General features: G+C 40.6%; 1 protein-coding gene across 2 annotated transcripts in view; it reads right to left on the minus strand.

Annotated features, from left to right (window-relative positions):
- Positions 1-1,846: 1,846 nt before the first annotated feature.
- Positions 1,847-22,771, minus strand: part of TPPP (tubulin polymerization promoting protein) — a 70,373-nt gene continuing 49,448 nt past the window's right edge. For both annotated transcript variants that reach the window (XM_075052048.1, XM_075052047.1), the window contains exon 4: positions 1,847-10,662. In XM_075052048.1, coding sequence (XP_074908149.1) covers positions 10,468-10,662 — 195 coding nt within the window. In that variant the 3' untranslated portion in view covers positions 1,847-10,467. The remainder of the gene's footprint in view (positions 10,663-22,771) is intronic.

Consider the following 22,771-nt stretch of genomic DNA (forward strand, 5'->3'; position numbering starts at 1 on the left):
GAAGAGGGAAGATGCTCTTGCACTAGCTGGAAGCAAGATCGATGTGATTAATTCCAGCAGCCCCAGCTGGCTATTCTTTCCTACCATCCCTGCCACTCCTTATATTCCAGCACTCATTCCTGAAAACCCTGCAGGCCTTGAGCCCTTAAATGACCCACGGGTGGTTGTGTAATCTCTTGAGTTCGCAGTTCTGCAATTAAATTGATGTAGACCCGGAACGAACTTCTGCCTGGAACATGAACTAGAGCAGTAAATTTCAATGAGCCAGGGCTAGTTTACATTATCAATAAAGCAGTGCAGGGAGTTAAACAGGAAGCGGAGGGAGTGAAAAAAGGCTAATTAGAAGACCAGGTTTTAGGAGTCCCCTGAAGACTCCGATTTGGCAGAAACAGCTTTTTTTTTTTGGCTGCCCTCCCCTCCCCAGCCACCTTTCTCCATGCAGTCCTGGAACAAACACCTGGCTGAACCCAGAGAGCTCAGCCTGCCTTTGGCATAAGGAGATGAGAGGAGGAGACTTCACTGATGCTGATGTGAGCGAGGGGTCAGTTCCGAAAGCTTGGAACAGAAAGCCAGCAAGGGTTAGGTGACACTCTGTCAGTCCCATCACAAGGGGACTATCTCTACATTTACAAACTGTGTGTAGTTATTGCAACAGTAGCTACGCACATGGAAAAGCTAGCCCAAGTAATTGTGTTCCTGGAGTAACACATCCCAGCAGATGTTTTTGTATTTTAAAGTCATGATGCATAAGTGGCATGTAGGGTTGAGTGGCCACTTCTAAAGCCTCCACAGGGAAATAACCACAAATCCTCAATGCTTTTGCAAATACAGATCTTAGTGTCTTATATTCTCATAGGGCAGAAGGGTACTACCTCCCATTCCTAAAGGGCTTTTTGAATGGAAAAAAAAAATATTCCTTATTTTTCCTTTAGTAATCCCTAAAGGTTCTGCTTCATTAGGTTTTTACAGTTTCAATAACTACACATGCTCAGAGATAAAAGGAGCTTTATCTGGCAGTCATACTACAGACAGCATATGGTCTCTATGCAGGAAGAAAAGCTCTCTCAGGACACAACTGCATTAGATTTCACTTAAAAGGCATTTCTAAAGAAGTTGTCTAGTGTGTAAGCACAGAGAACACCATTTCCAGTTCAAGAACGATGGGAGAAGAGCCAGTGCAGCTGTAAGCTGTTTAGTTATGTTTCCTTGTAGTTGCTAATCCAGTACCTCCACATTTCTAGAGCAGCACTGTGCCTGGGTTACTGTCACATTATTCATTACGTTATTATGATGTTCTGAGTTTAAATAACTTCAATCTTCTGTTTCTTGAAAGATCATGGTATTATTGCTACCGGGAAGCTGAATAAATATTTTTATTTATGAATAAAAGGTCCATATTTGCTTTTGAATATAATGTCCTTAAAACAATGTTCCGTGTAGCACATGGTTTTCCTTGCAGGTAAAATATTTTCAAGACCACTCAGAGAAGGTGAGAGAAGTAACTCAGGCTTTTGAGACTGAGGACCAATCTACGTTAAGTAGCTAGTTAAGAAGAAATTGTTTCATCCCTGACATCTTATTTGGTGGCTTACTATCATCATGGCTATTCAAGGATCATACTAGAGTTCTCAAATGTTAATGGTCAGCTTTACTCATAATTAAAACTAGGAAAATAAATGGTAAAGAAGAAATATATTTTGCACAGCACCAGACCGCTGGTTGTTCAGAGAGTATTTTGATGTAATTTATACATTCATTAGCAATTTGCTTAACACCTAAACTGCAAAATAACTGCTGGTAACAAAGTTTATCAGCAAATACCATTTACTTCAAGAAATCCAGGAACTGATGTAGTTAACACATTTATTGATCACTTTACCAACTAAAGATACAATTTTATACAGTCAGTCAACAGCAGTAACATACTTTATGAGAAGCTATGCTTTAAAAAATGGTGTTTACAATATGGATTTCACTACAACTTTTCAAGCCAAGCTTTTACAGTGCTAATCAAACAACTGCTGTACTTGAACTTTTTCCTTAAAACATCAACAATAATGTTGTAGACAAGTAGCTTTTCCATTGTTAATGTGGGTTTAGAATTTAACAAGACAACTTTAAAAGGTTTAAAACATCCATAACATTGTCATTACTTTAACATTCACACTGATAAAGTGATACATTTAATACTTTCTAGCATTAATAAACAGTGTAAAAATATATTGCATATATATATATATATAAATTTGTTTCCTTTTCCTGAAAAAACCTAGTACAAACTAGTAGTATATGATCCCCCCTTCAAGTTTCTTTTACTTATTTTAAAGATTGAATAGTAGTAGTTTTAAATTAACAGAAACAAAGATATGGAAATAGAGAATCACTGTTGTGCTCCCCCATAACCTCTTGTCACGGTTACTAAGCATGTTAACCCCTTGGTAATGGTGATTCCGTTTTTGCTAACACCAGTTAGAATTTTGGCACTGACTGTAGTGGGGATAAGATTTTGCCCAGTGTGCTTCGCACTGGATGGTGCCTGGCCCCCTTCATCAAGTGGTTAAAAATCTTTGCTTAGGAATTGCTTACCTATTATAATTAACATTAAGAAATGCTATGCTCAAGTTCATTTGCGATAATGAAAAAAAAGGTTCAGTGTTAAATTAGTGAGAAAAAAAGTAAACTTGTAAGGTTAAATGATCATGTAAAATTTTTACCGTGTTGAAAATTTCACAGTGAACACAGTAGGCTAGTACAGCTGAATGTTAATGTTTGCAATGCCTGCAATTACAAATTTTGCAGGTAATTGTTAGCACACAGCAGCTTCCTGGTTTTCTGGACCAAGATGAAAGACAAATGAAAATAAGAATGAGAAATAGTAAGATTCACTGAAGGTTTCTATCATGCTGTACAGTGCTCCAAGGAAGACTATGTCAAGACCTATCTCCATATCACAACTATTTAATGATTAAATTTTTATTAGTGCTCTAGGTAATCACAGACAAAAATTATTTTGCCTCTACACGTTATGATCAGGTCCTGACAGCATGCACATCCAGATCTGTGCAAATAAAGAATCAAAACATCTAAACCAAATTAAAAATGGATGTTGGAACAGCATGGACAGATAAAGAAGCTAGCAAAGGAATAAAGCATAATGCGGATAAATAAATGGTTCATGACTGAAGAAAACCAACCTCAACCATTCAAAAATTATACTTCTGTATAAATATATATTTCTCCCGTAATATTTAAATCTGTGAAACATAAAACCTTGCTAAGAATAAACTTCAATATACTTATCCAACATTGACCATTTCTCTGCTTTACAGAATATAAAGACAAATTACTTTGTATTATAAGCATTATACAAAACATTTTCCCTGCTGCAATAGTTTGCCAAAGCTGATATATTCTGAACCCAGCACAAAAATAAACACAAACACACTTTTGTTGCATCCTGTAACTTGTTTTTGTCTATGACCTTGCCATTTCATATACTACAGCGCTACGAAAAGTAGTTTGCCAACAGGATTTTACACAGGACATCAGAGTTTGTCGGTTAACTGACCTTACACAAAGCCTTTGCAAAGAGCTAGTATGTATTTAGCATGAATATTACAGACATACAGCATTTCAATTGCATTAATATAACAGTATTTAACAGAGCCCAGGCTGCATTATTTCACATTATTTAATGACTTTGTTTAAAAATAGCATTTGAGCAAACACAAGCATACAGAAACTCATCTGATGTAAACTGGAGCTTAAAGTAATTCAGCATTGTGGGGATACAGATTGCCATCTTTTTTCTTATTTTGTTGATCATCCATAATATAGCTTCTGATCAAAATGTAAAGATGGATGAAGTACGAGTGTACTCTTAGGGCGACATTTTTAATTAACTTGAATGTAAGTTCATTCATGTTTGTGATTTGTTCTGGAAAATATGCCAAGTAACAGAAAAATCTTGAATAAAGATAATTGAAGGTAAGGGCAAATTATCATGAGTGTTATCTTTAAGACCTTTACAAATGCTTACAACAAAACTCACTTTGTACAGTGTCATAAGCTTTACAAAAAGAGATGCCGTATATTTGAAAATTAATTCATTGGCTGTTTACCTGCAATGTAATATGGGAGGTGCTTAACATTTTTCCAAATCAGGTTAGTCAGTTGGGCATTTCAATGTAAATTTGCAAATATAAGGCATTAAAAAAAAAAAAGCCTCTTCTGTTATCTTGGCACTCATATATACATACATATGCCCCAGAGTAGTGCATGTGTGCATGCACATGTGCATGACTACAAAAGAGAATTTATTTTTTAAAAAAAACCACATTACAAACTACCAGTACTGCAAATGTCTGTCAAGAATACCCAGCAAATTGGCTGGGTTTTTTTCCGTTTTATTTATTATCAGGCTTGCTCTTGCCAAAGTCTACCTAGAGTGGACGATCAATTAGTTTGAATGAAACAAGCCAATTCAAATGTTCTTGACAACAAAGTAAAGAGTTATATCATAAACTTGTTTTGAAATCCACCTTCTCCATATGGATTTTGAAGCAATATAGCCAAGGTAATATACTGAAAAACATGAAAAAATACCAAATATATTACAGTGATTTCTCCCTGCGAAAACAAATTACTTGGACAATTAAGACGTGGAGGTTCTACCTGCGATATTCTTTAGCTTTCTGAAGGACCATTCTTAGCTGGGACATCTTTCAAAGCATTGCTTTTGAGTTTAATGAGCAAGCATGAACACAACTAAAGGTCTCTCACTAGTATGAGGATTCTGAAGACTTAAAAAGAAAAGCCCAGTCCATCACGTCCAGCTTATATTAGGTAAGCCAAATGGGCACTTGGGTGCACAAAATGAGTAACTGAATGTCTAAATGCTATTTTATGGGCAAACACTCCAAAGGTACACATGTGTCAAGTTGAGGCACTCCAGACTGTGAGAATTTCACACAAGTGTGAGATCTGTCATTATGTTTCAGGTATTTAATTTTATAAAGTTCTATGCAAGACTCAAGTCCATAGGCATTGTACGACGGTCTTGTTTCCTCTTCCCACCTCAATATACCGTGACTTTGTACTTAACTAACTGATGATGAAGAACTGCGTGTATACACAGTGAGTGTCAACTTGCTTCACAAAGTTGGGGCAAAGGAAAATATAGGGCCCACGCAGGGCATAATTTTAAATGGTCTCTTGAGAGCACTCAGAGCAAATCTTGCTTTCGCCCTGACTCTTTCTCTCTCCCCTACCTCCTCACTACCGAGAAACTCTTCTTGTCACACCAAGCCTATGTTAGAATCACTGAAGAGTGATTTCCCCCAGAAACAGGAACAGGATAGATGTGTAAAAACATAAAAGCCTCCTTAGATCTTTAGCTTCATGCTATGGAGGGAGCATGGCAGTGTCACCAACCAGCCAAGCTGAACAGCATTGGCTGCAGGACAAGAGTTTGGCCCTAGTAAGATTTAAGGTTTGGATCAACACCTATATAGTTTAATTACTTAGCTGCATTAAAAGAGCATGTGAACACACACAAAAACCCGTATAAGTCTTGTGTATTACATTACTTATTACCAACTAACAGACGAGCCAAGAACATAATATTCACACTACAAACAACGTACACAAAGGTGTAGTTATTTTGGCACGCAAGGCTAACAGTCAGTTAAGAGGACATGTACTAGTGCAACACATTACATTTGCTCTATCATAAAGGTAAAAGGTTTGTTTCTCGGCCAGTGCAAACAGAATTCTTATTCATGGATGACACGTACATGCCCCCAGAATACATGCATCACTGAAAGGCAGGGTTATGTTTTGAATATCATACATGCAGGCACAAAGAATTAAAATTTATTTTATAACTATGACAAGCCTTAAGGAAAAAACCTATCAATTACAATTTTAAAGTTTTGGTTTTGGAGAAAGATACACAAGGATTTTCTCTACAGATGGTTACAGATGGCTGGGATACCTACCACTTGCAAGCCAAACCCATAGCAGTTATTTGCCTTTTAGTTTTGGCTAATTCAAGCTACCATAAAAAAAATATTAATCGAGCCAATAGAGGGAAAACACGGGTGAATGAAATGTTAATTCATGAACACAGCTTTCTATAATGCCAAAAACTTGTCAGAGGAATTTTTAGTTTTGGTTAAGGTGAGTAAAATACATGGAAAATACCATACTTCAATCCAAAATATCTCTACACAAGTTGTGACGTGAGTAGTTTTGAAATTCCCTTTCCCTTCCCTAAAGTGAAAAAGAGTTAAAAAATATTGTAGGCTTAAAAAAAAAAAAAAAAAAGGTGGCTAGATCTTGGCTGCTATCCAATGTTCAACATTTCCTTTGGGATTCCAAATATTTGATTACAATTAATGACAACTGTTCATACAGGACTGTTGAAACAATGTATGTTTTTTAATGTCTGCTTTTCAGTAACACTATTGTGATAGCTTTCATAGCCACAGAAAGTAGGACAATAATTTTTGTTTCTGATATTTCCATATTGATAAGATTGTTGCAAAACTCTCAACAAGTAACTGAAGCACATGGAGTGCTAGAGGAAATTAGTAAGCAAGCACTAATAAGAGAACCCATTTGACTTCTGCATATTTTATTTAAAAGCTAGGTTACTTTTAGAAAATGATTTGTAAGGACTAGTCTTTTGCCTCAGTGAGGATTTTTTCTTGCCCTCAATCTTGCAAAGGCTTTGATGGCCAGGTTAATCCTCGGTGAAGATACAGGTAAGATTGTGTACTGCCATACTATTTAAGGTTTTGATTTTAAATTAACAGTGTAATGTGAGTTTGTTCTTTAAGGCAGTTATTGCTAAAAGTTACCTGAACTTTCTGGTCACATTTCTTTTGGTAGCATGTTCAGTGCTAACAAAAGCAAAGATAGTTAGGAATAACAGGGGTTTACAGAAGATGTCGTATAGAAGAGTGCTGCATAGTATAAGATGCTGAAAATCAGACTGGAAATCTAGATGGAATGAATTGAGATGCCCAAAAAAAGGAGATGAGTGTAAACCTTATTAGGTACCCATGTCCTCACTTCAGCTATGACTTTTTTTTACAGTCTGGAGTATGGTGCACAGGAAAAGCATATGCCCTACAACACTCCATGAGTTGAAAATGGGTCACCTCCTGTACTATCCTTTCCCCTCATCTCTGAGGTGCCAGCTGTACTTGCGGTCCTGAGTTGAGGGAATGGCAGATGAACAAGAAAATGTACTTTGCCTCATTCCCAAGCAGGCCTGGAACTTATGGCTAACATTCAAGCTAGTATTTAGGCTTTTAATTTCCTACAGATATTAGTGGAAAAGTAAGAGCTTAAGTAGGTGGCTGAACCCCTAATACACAACTGCATATGGTGCTTTTATTCATAGTCCTTATCTTCCACATCAAGTGCAGTAAAAGGGAAAAATCTTTCCCAAGTGCTACCCTTCCAGCCACAACTTCCCTTTGTCACTGTCATATCAGAATGACTTCTTTTCATGCATCTGTTTGATTGAGTTTTAAAACTATCCAACTGTAGAAATGAAAAAGAAACAAAGCAGTGTGTTCCTCAAAAGACTGCTATCTGAAGCATCTTCTAAGGTCCTGATCCAAAGCTTACTACGCCACTGAAAGTATTTCAAAGAACTTTGCATCAGGTCCATACAAAGAGCTTTGGTCCGTGGCAGGGATTTTATAATGTACAAGTAATGAAAGTAAACTCTGGCAGAACCCCAGCTAGTTCCATCAGCCTCTTCTAAGCAAACAAAGTAGCTCAATTTCTATTCAGTGTCAGCCTGGATCTGTCTGCATTCTCTATTTCTTTGCCTGCCTTCTATCTTCTGAGCGTGCTGGTCTCTCTCACACTGTGAGCTAGCAACTTAAAACCTAATTATACCTTAAAACCTTCCTAACCAATCACTCCTCCTACGTAGCAACAGTCTGGCATTACTGACTCTCAGTGTGTGGGTACCTGAGAAAGCCTGTCACTTGTGCACCTCAGGTTAAATATCACCCGATGTGCCAGACAAGGCAGCTAGCTAGCAACAAACAGCCAGATCAACAGTGTGCTGCAGTAGACTGGGCTTCACCCTTCGTTCGGGCTGGGTCCACATCTTTTCAGTTACCAGTAAGTTATGAGTCAAGTCTTAAAAGCCAATGGGAAGAACCGGGACACTGGTTTTGCCTGTAACTTAACTGAAGGATTTATCAAGGGTTAGAGGCTTAGCCTTTTTTCTCACAAAACCCAGGACTATCCCGGAGCCTTCTTCAGGTGCACAGGCACCAGTGACGTAGAAGAAAGTTCTCTACATCTAGACAGTTCACTACCATGCTGGAATAATTTAGCCATTGTTGGTATCACAGTATGCTATTTTCTGCCTCAGAGTGTGACAGGTCACCAGTGCAACACAGGAGTGGATAATCCTTCATTCCATGGAAATTTTTCTTCAAGAACAATGGGTAACCCTTGGAAAAGCTTCACCAAACTGGATGCTTCTCATCCTGAGCACCCTTACATACATCAAAAATCTTCCCAGGTAACTAGAGCCAACCATGGGAAAAGCCATTTAAATCTTTACGAGAACAAGTGCTGAGTTTTGGCAAACTTCCCTCCCTCTCCAAAACAAAACCCAAAATAAATTATAAACAAACAAAAAAATCTCCAAGTCCACAAGGAAGTCCTTGCCTTTGTTTACTATTGTTGTTTTGGTTTCAGGCTGATGTACAGGCTCAAAGGGTCATTGGAGGCAAAGTTACAAGAAAGGCTACCATTCAATGTCAGAAAAATAAAATACGAACAGTTTAAGGGCTGAAAACCAGTGCTTTGTTTCCGGACATCAGCCAAATACAGACTGCTGACCTGCATGGCACATGACAGCACACACTGCTCACTAAATTTGATGTACTCTGAGTGGGATGCTGATACGGGTGGGAGGAGAGCAATAAATTTATTAACCTTTATTCAGAGTTGAGCATGAAAATCAGTGCATGAGCACTTTTTGAAAGAAAGCAAGGCAGAACTGCTAGTAGCTGGGTTTGAATACTGAAAATCTTATCTTTTACAATTTTAGAGAAGCAGAGTAATACATCAGGGTACTTGTTCAGCTCTTGTGGAAAATGGACCAGCCTTTTCTCTCCTTTTTCACCAATATACAAAAATGAGTTATTTTTATTCCTATTGAGCTGTTTTGGCATGCTGGGCCCCAGGCAGGTCATACTCAGCTGCCTGTAGCGTAAGCCTGTGGGACTGGTGCTCCTTCCATAGCAGTGGAAAGCCATTCCCATCAATACTATTACTCCCAAGTTAGGCAGCAAAAGCGAAAAGAGAATCAAATCCCTTGGCTTCAAAGAAAACTAACATAAAACGTAGCCCAGTTAGAATAGTACATTTTTGTGGGCAAATTGCACTTAATTACATGGATATTAATTGTAAATGTCCTTATTCCAAGGGGCCATAAACTTTCCTTACATATGTTATAGCTTGAAGGGAGTATGTGCCAATGTACATGCATAATAACATTCACTTAATAGCAATCTGATTGGCAGTGTTTAGTCATAATCAATATTTTAAAGCATTATTAGCTTAATGCCCCCTTCATTTCAAATGTGAGGCAGTGCAAACTTGAAAACAGACTGCAAAAAGCTTTAATAGACTTTCTTAGTAATGTTCCTCTCCTCTCAGGTTAGTACAACAGCTCCATCCAAATCCAGCCAGTCAGAACCATGCTACAGTACACGCAGTAACAAGCACAAAGTATAGACAGGAGGAAAGTAAGGGCTGGTATTTTCGATCTCTTTCTGTTGACATAAAATACTTTAGAACCTATATTGTCCCAGAAATAGCTTTTTTTTTTTTTTTTTTTTTTCAGTTTTTCATGAGTGGTGTATGACATTCACAGGCTAGCACCTCGTATATTTCAACCACTTACTCCCCAATAGTATATTGTTGAATGTTTTAAGGAAAGTGCCAGATCCCGTATAAGACATTTTAAAAAAACCCCAAAACAGTAGTCAAATCAAACTGCATAAATAATGGGATATTACTCAGAAAGACTGCTACGAAAGACCCTCTTTTCAAGAGGTTCTCTTCGACATCATCAGGGCAACTGGACATTTAGGAATGTTTGAGATCTTTTCCTTGAATTGACAAAGTGTGGTATAACTGCTCTTGACTTTTTTTTTTGTCTAAAGCTCAACAAAACTATGTATTTTTTGTACCGATATGTTTATTTTTGCCAATATACGCATGAGGAATGTAATGAAGTGGCGTTGTGCTGCAAGTAGCTCAGCAGATGTTGAAATCAGTTCCAGTTCCTGAAAACAACTTCTTGACAACATAGTCTTAGCATTCACAATAACCAAAACATGTGGGATTCATCTACATCATTCTTACAAATATATTCTCTTTCCCCCCCTCTTTCTCCCTCTGTGATGTAAACCCTCAGCCTTACTTGCTTCCTTGTACTTTATGATCATATGTGCCTGCATGCTTATAGCCAGATACATATCCTGAAGCATCCACCAGATCTTCTCGGCCAGCTTTGCCTTTTCCTTTCCCACTGGGATCAAACCTCTCTTTGTGAGAGCCCGTGAATTTTGATGTATCTGTAAGGCGTGATACAGTTGGAGATGAAATGGCTTTCTATTGGGAGAAAGAAAAGAAACAAAAAAACCCACATCAGAAATCAGTTATTCTTAATACAGATATTTTTACATGCTACCGACATTTAAATCTTTGCTAATGATGGAGACTATGTAAATACTCATTTCCAGCAAAAGGATAAGAAAAAAAGTTTGTTTCTTGCCATTACATACAATGACAATAATCATATAGCCAAGAACAAAATAGTGCAAGTTACGTCAAAAACTTTGGAAGAGACTTTCAGTATGATACTTCTGATAAACAATCAAGTTCTAAGCACCAAAGATATGGAGAAGTCATAGGGAAACATGTCCACATGTTCAAAATTCATTACATCAACATCCAAGCATAAAAGCCTGGCTCCACCGATATAGAAAAAGCAAACCAATACAGCTAGAATTCATTGCTTCAAGAGACAAATTTATTCTAAACTCTAGGATTCATGAGAGAAGTAACAAATTAGAAGGACTGAAAGTTGTTTTCAATATTAGCAAATGTGCAATCTATGAAATGGCATTGAGCAAAGACTTTCCTCTACATTGCCTCCACTGAGTTATATCAGGCCACTTAAAAAAATCAAAGTTTTGCTGTCATTGAGACAAAGAAAATTTGACTACACAAACAGAAAGAAAAAGATATTTCACAGAACAATATAGGAGCATGCTAACCTGTGTGCTTGGGCTGGGAGCAGTCTCTTTGATCCTTAAATTTACATTTTAAAATCAGAAGAGAAAGGGCACTAAAGAGGAAGGGAAAACACAAAAGATTTTTGCGTAGTAGTGGAAATGGAGCTAAGATGGACAAAGATGGATAGAATTTGGGTATCTTTCTTATGTGCACCACCCTGTTAGGGTGCATTTTAGAGACAGAAGTGACATGTGCTTCACTGTAGTGAAGTAAATGCTCTGGGAAACTTACCTCTCATCAAAAGCCTCATTCCCTCTCTACCCATCCTCAGCCCAAATAAATGCTCATTAATGAGACCTAACAAACAGGCTTTCGAAGTAACACATAGCTCCTCCAGAGGATGACATCTGTCAGATATCTTTTAATGCTGAACTTTAAAAGATCAGAGACTTGGAAAAGATGCTTGAATCTGTACAAAGAGGAACAGGATACTTGGATTCAGTTAAACTGGGAATGAATGCTGTAACTTGTACACCATGGAAGCCACATGTCCTCCACACCATTTAAATAAAAGCTGTTTTGAGGGAATTTGTCCACATACATAACTACTTAATGAAAATCTCAGGTTGTAAACTTCTTTTTTTTCTCCCTCCAAACACACAACACGTACAACACTCCACTGCTCTGCAGCGTTACTTTCACATAAGGCCCTGAGGGGAAAGAAAGGTGGTGTGGAGGTGGGAATTCTGTCACTATCTCAAAGAAAACGGCCACTGGAGCATGAATTTCTCAAAATGATATTGCTGAACGACCTTTAGGGACTTTTGCCTTGCAGTCTCAGAGTACTATTTGCAGAAGTGGTTATTTTTCTCTATCGAAAAACAGAAATGAAGACAATGCTTAAGAAGTAGTAATGCTTCTTAATACATGCAGTTTTCTTGTCCGCCTTGGCCTGCTAGCACCTTGTAACCAGGAAACCTGTATTCACAGTAGAGCTAATTAAAAAAAAATACACCCTGTGACCAGTAATTGTGTTAGCAGCCCAGCTAGATAAGATGAAAATGCAATAAAAATGTATAAGCTGAGACATTAAAAACAGCAAAGTAAAAATTTCCAGCCTGGTGCCCAGCTGCAAATTTATTTTTTCTGCTCCTCAGGATATTAGTAAATCAAACAGGTTGTACACTCAGTCACACAACAGAACCAAAGGATTGTCTGGCCACTGGAAACTACTCTGACAACTCGGAGAAAACAAAGACACATACTTCTGTAAGAGTGCATAACCTGTTAGCTTCACCCTGGGCACAGGCACTAGGGAGCCTGTGCTATTTTAAGTCTTACTTGTGAACCAACCACTGTTTTGTTTGGTAAGTGAAGGGAAACATGGGGGCTTGAACCTTGAACAAAAATTCTGACACAAACCAGTAGGAATAAGCTTTAATATGGTGTAGTGTCTCCTGTTATGCAGTGTTCACGAGTAAGAACCCAGCCACTACTTGAAGACAACCTGTCATACTGCTTGACTGAACAAAGTCTTCCACCAACCACCATTTTGAGGCATGAAGCATCTATAGCAGTTGGCAGTACATGTGCCTCACCTAACTCATATAAATACACAGGCTCCCCATTTCATTTTCAGTTTAAAACCTCCGCAGGTCATAATAGCTGCAGGAGCATACGAATAAAGGCTGACTGTAGGACAGAATACATGTAGGGCTGTTTCTTATGTTTCTTATGCTTGTTTAAGTTATTACTAGATCATTCTCCCTCCAAAAGAACATATGATGCTTCTTACTAAAGGCATTAACTGTTAGCACACTTCTTGTGTGTTCTTAAGAATTTACTAAGAAAATAAAGATCCCATCCATGACTCTCCCGATGTAAGCCAGCAAGGAAAAAGCTAGGGCACGATACTTGCCAAAGTATCTTTCATCGTCCCTAACATCAGAAGCAGCTGCTATAGAAGATGCAAGAAAGCTTACCGTATAATCAAAGGACTAAACTTTGCTCTATGTTTACTTCAATAACATTATTGCTAAAAGCCAAAGGATGCTACCAGTGACAAAAGCTCTTAGTACCATAAACATGGAAATATTCCAAATGCAAGCCAGGGGCAATATTCAGTTGTATTGGTTTTATGTGGCAAGGTTTTGGTAGCGGGGGGGGTTACAGGGGTGGCTTCTGTAAGAAGCTGCTGGAAGCTTCCCCGGTGTTCGAGAGAGAGCGAGCCCATACCAGCCGGCTGTAAGATGGACCTGCTGCTGGCCAAGGCCGAGCCAATCAGTGATAGTGGTAACGCCTCTGTGATAACATTTTTAAGAAGGAAAAAAAGTTGGGACAGGGAGAAAACAGCCGCGGGAGAGAGGAGTGAGAACATGTAAGAGAAACAACCCTGCGGACACCAAGGTCAGTGAAGAAGGAGGGGGAGGAGATGCTCCAGGCGCCGGAGCGAAGATTCCCCTGCAGCCCGTGGTGAAGACCATGGTGAGGCAGGCTGTCCCCCTGCAGTCCAGGGAGGTCCACGGTGGAGCAGATCTCCACCTGCAGCCCGTGGAGGACCCCACGCCGGAGCAAGTGGGTTCCCGAAGGAGGCTGTGACCCCGTGGGAACCCCGCGCTGGAGCAGGTTCCTGGCAGGACCTGCGGATCTGCGGAGAGAGGAGCCCGTGGAGCAGGTTTTCTGGCAGGACTTGTGACCCCGTGGGGGACCCCCACTGGAGCAGTCTGTGCCTGAAGGACTGCAGCCCATGGAAGGGACCCATGCTGGAGCAGTTCGTGAAGAACTGCAGCCCGTGGGAATGGCCCACGTTGGAGACGTTCGTGGAGGACTGTCTCCCGTGGGTGGGACCCCACGCTGGAGCAGGGGAAGAGTGTGATGAGCCCTCACCCTGAGGAGGTGAAGCGGCAGAAAATAACGTGTGATGACCGTAAACCCCATCCCTGTCCCCCTTGTGCCGCTGGGGGGGCTTGGTGGAGAAACCCGGGAGTGAAGTTGTGCCCGGGAAGAAGGGAGGGGTGGTGGGAAGGTGTTCTGAGATTTTGTTTTATTTCTCATTACCTTACTCTGGCTGATTTGTAATAAATTGAGCTAATTTTCCCTAAGCTGAGTCTGTTTTGCCCGTGACGGTAATTAGTGAATGATCTCTCCTGTCCTTATCTCGACCCGCAAGCTTTATGTTATATATTTCTCTCCCCTGTCCAGCTGAGGATGGGGGAGTGATAGAACGGCTTTGGTGGGCACCTGGCGTCCAGCCAGGGTCAACCCACCACATCAGTATAAAGTTAATTAAACTTAACACATATTTACTTTCCTTGTATTTCATCAAATAGGTTTTCTCTAAATGTGTATACACTCTGCATTCTCACATGCAGAGAGGTCTCAGAAACTCTAGCTGACTGCCTTTTCCTTTACCAAATTAATTCTCAGGACAGACTGCTATTCTGAGAATTTGTAATGGTAAGTTTAATCATTATTTGGAAAAAGAAGGACTACAGCTTCTACTCCTCTGTTTCAAAGGGGTGGCATGATCAGTATGAAATTTGCCTCAATACCCTAATTACAATAAATATAAATAAGAATTTTGTTACAGTAACAATTGTAACAGACATACTAAGACTTGTGTGAGTGCAATATAAAAGAAAAATGAACAACAAAACCAACTATGGAGACTAAACTGGCAATTGAGCAAAGGGCAAAAACAATTAAAAGGGCAGCTGGGAGCTCATTCTTCTGTGCAACTCAGCCATTCATTACTAATTGGGCATTGGGAGGCAAATTAAAAAAAAACGGGAGGGGGGGTGGGAGGAGCTGACCATCCCTCATCAGTGAAGAAAAATGTAGGAAGAAATATAGTGAACAGCACAAAGGGCTGGATGAGAACAATTTCCATCTTCGCAAGTCAACAGTCTTCTTTTTCACAACGAATCACAGACAAACGATGCTGTCCTGTCATATAGCAATTCTGCTTGAACAGTTTACTATCTAGAGTAAGTTACATAATCTCTCTAGATATGTTTTTCTAAAGGCAATAAATTACTTGGAGCCAACCTCCTCCTTTCCTTTCTCTGAGCCCACAGAAGCCTCCATTTTCCTTCTCTTATTTGCACATACTGTTAACCACAAAGTTTGCTTATCACAGAAGACGTACATGACCTTACAATTTTTAGTTTTATTTTTTTTAAAAAACTTTCTCTCTAAGAGAAAAGTTTTACTTAGCACAACAGAATCAAATATAATCCCTGTATAAACTCTTTTTGGAACACCAAATGAATCAATCAAAGGTACTTTCAAGAAATATCAGGACTTCTGTTCTCCAGGACTGACCATTCTTCCCTTACTCAGTTATTTCCATGAACACAAGACAGCAGCTGTAATTTCAGTGTCTTTGCCTCTACCAAAAGAAGAGATCAGTGACAAAAGACCTGTTCATTCACCAAGCTTATATTTTTACTGATATTTTGCTGGACCATTGTGCTCCCCCTGATCTTAAAAAAATCTTTTAAAAATGGCTGTTGCTCCTTCACTGTCAGTTTCCAACCAAAGATGTGGTCACAGAACCTCCAAGTTCATGGAAACATCTCAGATGAGTCAGGAAAGATATGTATGCCTCCCACCTCTTTCAACCGAAACTCGTCTCACACCAAAACCTCACTGAGAAGATCAGAACCGGCCACAGTCTCACAAGCAGCTATGGGAAATAAAAAGAAGTTTTATTTGGACCAGTAGATTTGCTAATTTAAAGTGATCATGCATTTTTTGTTAGCAATTCAGTATTTTTCCTGCTTTGTGTCAGTGTTTACAGAGAAGTGCTGCTAAGACAGCGAGGAGCTTGGAGCGTGTGGCATACAAGGAGAAGATGACAGAAGGGTGTTTATTCAGACTCAAAAGAAAATAAAAAGAGGGGAGGCAAATCTTATTCCTGTTCTCAACAGAGGGGTTATATTAGAAATAGAGCCAGTTCTGAAGTACATTGCAAAAAAAAAAAATTAAAAAAAAAATAAATAATGGACATGATTTGGAAGATGGGAAATTTGAGCTAGACACATGGGAAAAAATTCTTCACTACTGTGGCTGGTCAGGCACAGAAATGGCTTACTTGGAGACTGTGGATTCTCTATCCCTGGAGATTATCAAAACTTAAAATCATGAAGTCACTGAATAATTTAGGTTGGAAAGAACAGTTGCATACGCGTCCTTATCTAACACAAACCCCTGCTCACAGCAGGGCTCAAATGAGCTTGCACAGAGACTTCTCCAGTCAAGTCCTGAACACCTCCAAAGACAGAGGTTCCACAGGCTCTCTGGGCAACTTGTTCCAGTATTTGACTGTACCCAGGGTAAAAACCAAACCAAAACAAAAAATCCAACAGCTCATCCAAATTACAAATTACGCATGTTCCAACTTCTGTCTGTCTGAAACAGCCCTCATACCAAAGTCAGGAAATGAAAGCTGTAGAGTCTTTTTAAACCCTAAACCCCTTAACAACAGTGCCATATGCCTCCTTCCTCCTTTCTTACAAACGACACCTCTGCAAACTCAGACAGATTTTGCCTTTGACCTCAAGATAACAGACCCACCAAAGAGCAGTTTACAGAGCAAGCTGAACATTCCATTCTATCAGTTTCAAGAATTAGAATAAGTTACAGAAATGTACTACCAATCCTTCGGAAACAGAAGGGAACTACAGTAAAAAGGAATTGAGAGCACAGAAATCAAGAACATACATTCCATCAACACCACCGCAGAAGAATACAGCGGTTTGCTGAAGAAAAATACATCCACCGAAAGCCATACTGTTGCACGGCCTTGGCCTGTTTGCAGCAGAGAAACTGCATCAATGCAGTTAAGTTAGCATGAATTTTATGGACTCAGCAGGACCTCTCTCTCAGCTTTGGTGATAAAGGCTTAGAAGCATCCTATGAAGCTTGTGCCACAATCATGAACATAGGGTAACGGTGCAAGCCTAAAAAATTCCCCACGCTTTCAGCACTCCCTTCCAGAACAAACTTGAGGCAGGCAAGGAAGAAGGAAGACAATTCCGCACTGCTAAGGTCACGTTCTTCCTTTTCTGTCAGCACTCATTACCATCCTTTCTACGAAGTGCACAGTTCACCTGGCACAATGCAACAGGCTGGGCAACCGGATCAGTGCAGCACCACGCAGCTGTAGCTGCGTTGCTTCCATTTCTGCAGCTAGCACAGCCTGGGGCAGGCTCTCGTTAGCTGTGCGGCTGTGCACTGAACGTGGCACCGGTCCCAAAAACGATCTCCAGAACCAATTACTGGGAAGTAAACACAGCGAGAAAAGCTACTGGACTTCAGCAATATCTTATGTTCAAAACAGACACGGAGGGCCCTGGTTTTTACAGTGAACTCCCGTCTCCACTGCAAGAACTTGCCTGAAGACATTTTCCACTGCTTGCCATCACTGACAGAGATTCAGGTTTGATTTAAAACTGTTCCACAGCTTAAGAAGAAACTTACTGGCTTGATGCAAAACACTGCAGCGAGGTTTTCCGTTTGGTTTTTTGGTTGTGGGTTTGTTTTTTTTTGCCTGAATTACGAATGTCCAGATAGCACAGAAGCATTCCCTTCCTGCCTTAGGTGTTGTGTCTTTTTAGTAACCAGTGGATCAAACGAAGCATTGCAGGCAAACATCACCTAACAAGACGGCAGACTGCAAGCATTACTCCTCCCTGTGACCCCCCTTTTTTTGTTTTTAAATGATCATCTTTTCTCAACTCACGTGCTAAATTAAAGACATGAACACTCTGATGGGAGAGCTGCAAAAATTGGTGCTGGCTATTCAGGACACAGCGCTGCTCTTCCAGAGAACCAGTAACTCGGGAACAGCACTTCTGCGTAGAAAAGCAGCAGTGAGCTGGCAGTGCCTGCACTGCCAAAAATGCTCGTGATGGGCAGCAGGTAAGGTGCTAAGAGCACTCCTCACCAGAAGGGTACACATTTTAGCCATGGTCTTCCTGGCTACACTCAGTCCGCCGTAAGCACCCTGCCTCAGTTCCTCACACAAACTGAATGGCTTTCTGTATTTGCTCCCTCAACCATAAAACTTTAGTATCTAACAGCATTTCTTCCTAGAAAAGGTTGCCACAGACATTGGTTTATGTAATTAAAATGTTCTGGGAGCCTTCAGGCTCAGCACCAGCATTAGCAATCTTAGCAAGGTTTCTAAATTATTCATTTGCTGGGAACATCCAGAACCCTTGTAAAGAAGGAGAACCTAAAACTGAATATGAAATGGGAAAAAAATTTCTCAAAAGGGCAAGTTTTGCCCTTTGGGGAGGATGACACCAGGACTCCATACCAAAATGATGTCTTTGTTTTAAATTCATGCAAATACATGAATATGCATTAAAAAACCCACAGAGAGTCAGGAACAGAGATCAAGCTTCAAAGAAAAGTTTGGGTTTCATTCACGTTTCTTCAGTTTAGCACGCAGACACACACACACAAAAGAAAGTGATAAGCAACTCCACTTCAGTAAAGCCAGAAAGTAGTAAGTAACACCATTTTAATTAATCAGGGTGATGACTTTTTCCAGTAGCACCACTTGGGTGTTTTAACACTGCAAGTCCTCACTCTATAGGTAGCACCTAAAACTTCTCACCAACTAGTAGTCCGGCTAGAGCTAGACCAAAATACATTAAGAAGGTGCCTTGTATGTGACATCACTTCCAGGAACAACTGCAAATTAAGAGCTTAAACCTGCCTGGCCCAGATCTAACCCCATCAAGCTAAGACCACGCAGTGCCCAGCCTGAAGGGGCAGATCAGGTGTTGCACGCTTCGCATTCACAAGTGACCCTTTCTTTTCCTCTTCTGTAATATTAGCCCCAGACTCCAGCTCCCAAGCATTTCAACACTCCAAGCAACTACAAATCATGGGATCTAGCAGCCTCATTAACACGGCCTTCCACAAAGTTGAAAACAATGTGCCAACACTTCTCTGAGGAAGAGTTTTACGTTCCTGTTGGTGGCAAAGATGAAACAGAATAGGGAAGATAGTACAGACTCATCTTGGGTTATTTTTCAGCTGGAGTGTTGGTGAATCCTTCTTCAACTTAACGTCGCAACCAGTCTTTAATGAGATTCGATCTGATTCAGTTGTAAAATAGATCCCTCCTGGATTGGGAAGGCAAGACCAGAGCTCCATGCCCTTCATTTTCACCCCCAGACTTCTGTAGTCTCTCTTGATATGCTCCAGGTTACCTCTGGAGCCATACTGCTGATACCCACAAGGAAGAGGAGGAAGAGGTCCATGTTAGAAAGCTGGACAAATCTTGGCAGTGCTTCTGCAACAATCCCAGATGCTGGCACCTAACAAACTCCTGACATATCAGGTGGGGTCAGAAGAGACATGCCTCCATCTTCCATAAGAGTAATCTCCTGTAATTATCTGTGACTGGTGCCCTCTGCTCCTGACACCTGGTGCAGCACTGTTCCCAGGGTATGGTGACACCCATTACAGAACAGGGAAGTGTAACTGCACATGAGACAGTCTGGATGGCAAAAGCCGTGATCCCTCGGTGGTCAGGGATGCCTCCTGTGACTGTTCACTCAACTCTTGCACAGATTTTGGCTAACACACAGCTCAAGCTAAGGCCTGATGTATGCTGGGAGCAGCACCATTAGGTCACAGCAAAGGCAACATGTAGGCAGGACACAATGGACAGGAAGAGATAAAGATCATTATGCAGCCATTATCACCTGCAGCTTGCTGTCTCCTGCTGCCAAAATTCTTGCATACTGATTGTCTGGCAGCCTCTTCAGAATCCACAAACTTAGGGAAATTGTACAGACCAAACCCCCAAACCGAGAGGTGTAAATACATCAGCTTATCCAAAAGGTTTTTGAAGCTGATCCAACAGCAGACAGACTGCTAAGGCTTTTGTGCTTCCTGGTGCGATACAGGGGATGCTCATGCCGTGACAGAATAGGGAAGGGGGAACACCCTCACCATGGGCATGACACCCCCTCCGTCACTGTCGTTCTTCTTCTGAGGTTTGAGTGACTCATGTACTTTTTAAAGTCAGAATCCAGATTCTGATTATTCTATTGCACACTGATTATTATGAATTTGACCTGATCTGCAGAGGGTCCAGGTGACTGAAAAGTACAGGTAATTGCAGTTTTAGGTAATAGAAAAGCTATCCTAATTGCTAGAAATTCTGTGTAATGATAAGCTATGCTGATTACTAATTTTTTTCTATAATAATAAAGCTCTAATTATAACTACAAACCTGTGGCCAGTTCTCATTTCACCAAGGATCCTTAAAAGAACCTGCCTGTCCCCATAGCACCAGGTAGTGAGGAGTGACACTATCGCTCATTATTTTCCCTTTTGTTTGGACACTAAGTTCAGGCTCAGCTGACTCTGATGGGTCTTGTTGATCCTCACCAGTGCCCAGAGTACTACTCCTGTTCTCAAATTGGAGATCTGTAGGTGGAACAGATCTGCGACTTCTTGTTGCCAGAAGTCACAAGCTTCCAGCCTTCTCCATCTTGATAGTCTCTGTTCACTTGGTCTCCAGTTGTCACTCCTTCCTCCCCTTGTGTAGCTTGGGTTTTCCATAAATACCATGTCAGTCTCCTGTTCATCTTCCCCCTTAATCTGGAACCTCAGGGCCTTGACCACAGCACATCTCCCACAAGAGAGGCCACCACTGCCCTGACCTCCAGGCAGAGGCAAGAGCACTCTGCAGCGCAGGACCTGGATAGAGGGCTCCTCGCTCTGGAGTCAAGGACTCTGATGTGCTAATGGTAGTCCTGTGGACTACTACTGCATCTTAACGGATGTCCATGTGCTGGATGGTACATCCTGCAGCATGCCGAGACCACCACTGTGCAGTCTTCAAGCAGACCCACATACTCGTGAGAGGAATTTCTGAGCCTCTTTGCACTCTTGCTGCTATGCTTCATTTGCTGTGCTCTATGGGCTGCACTCTGGCTTCCTTGCTCTTTCCCTAACAGGTCCCTTTTTGTGACAATACAATCCTGCCCACATCGCCATCACCCTGAGCACCCACCACCTAGCTTTTAAAGTGCTGTCACTGCTGTACTGCCCTGCCACCCACACCACCCTCACAGCAAATTTGACTGGACTGGACCCTGAGCAACCTGATCTAGCTTTGAAGTTAGCCCTATTGCGAGCAGAAGTTTGAATGAGATCATCCGAGCCCCCTTCCAATTGAAGTTATTCTACATTCCTATGTCAGGACCCTGTTGAATATACACTGAAGTTCAACTGGTTTCATTTTAAGAGCCAGCAATGACCAAAGCAAGTATGTGTTCCACAGGAGGTGTAGAAATGCATTCAACATAGTTGCAGCACTCAGGTTTTGGTACAGGAAAAGAAAGAACATCAGTCTTGCTCTTGTAGCCTTTCTGTAAGAGTGAGGGCAGCTAAAAGGCCCTATGCTTTGTTTACATGTCTGATTGTAAACTGTCAAAGATATATGACCTGCACTGTATATTCTATTGCCAGATTACTACCAAATGAGCTAATAAAGCTATGGCTTAATTAACCCCTATCAGTTGCCTGTTGTTTTTCCTCCTATGTGACCAAGCCAACCATACATCTTCCATTGCAGATTAGAAAGCAGCCCAAAATTTCACTCAGTTTCAATGTCTGGCTGCTGAGCCTTCTCAACCACATAAATCACAAGCAGGGATTTTTGTAATTCTACAACATTCTGAAGGAGAAGAAAAAATAAACAGAAAAAGAAAAAAAAAAAATCTTCTATCGCAACATACACCAAAATCCTCATTGTCTGATGTGGAAGTAAACTTTCCAACCACCCTGTTGAAGCAGTGGTTTCCCCAGGCTGCCATTCAGTACAGACATATTGCCCTGCCTCCCCCTGCCCCCAAACAGAGAGCACAAAACATAAGAAGTTAAGACACAAAAATCTCCAAATGCTGCTGAAGTATACTTATCCACAAGCCTCACTTAATCATGCTTTCAACTCCCTCCCTAATATGTTTAGGTTAGCATGTCAGTAGTCACACTAAAGTTTTCTGGCTGAAACCTCAACCAAACCTATACGACCTACAGCAGAGCTATACAGAGCAGGGCACATACTACATAGCATGACTAAGCTATCCTAGAACAGTTTTAAAAAAGCTTCATATAACTCTGTCTAACCATATAGAAAGCAGTCCAACTTAAAATTTCCAGGACATAGACTTCCCAAAGTAAACAAAGCATTAGAATGCCTGACACAGATTTCATATCTGCATTCCCAGGTTGCTGGGGGGAGAGTGGCCATGTATTTATTTATTTATTTATTTTAATGACTTTAATATTGAAGTGTTTGGGTCTTTTTTACCACGTGTGGAACTAAATTAGCATCACAAAACAAACCAAAAATTTGGAGTTCCAACCCCTCAACACGGTCCCACTGTAATCTCCCTCCTTTTAAGGTCTGCCTCCTGTTCCTTACTTTGCCAGCAAGCAGGAGAGA

The sequence above is a fragment of the Buteo buteo genome, chromosome 20 (assembly GCF_964188355.1).
Source record: "Buteo buteo chromosome 20, bButBut1.hap1.1, whole genome shotgun sequence".
Lineage (NCBI taxonomy): Eukaryota > Metazoa > Chordata > Aves > Accipitriformes > Accipitridae > Buteo > Buteo buteo.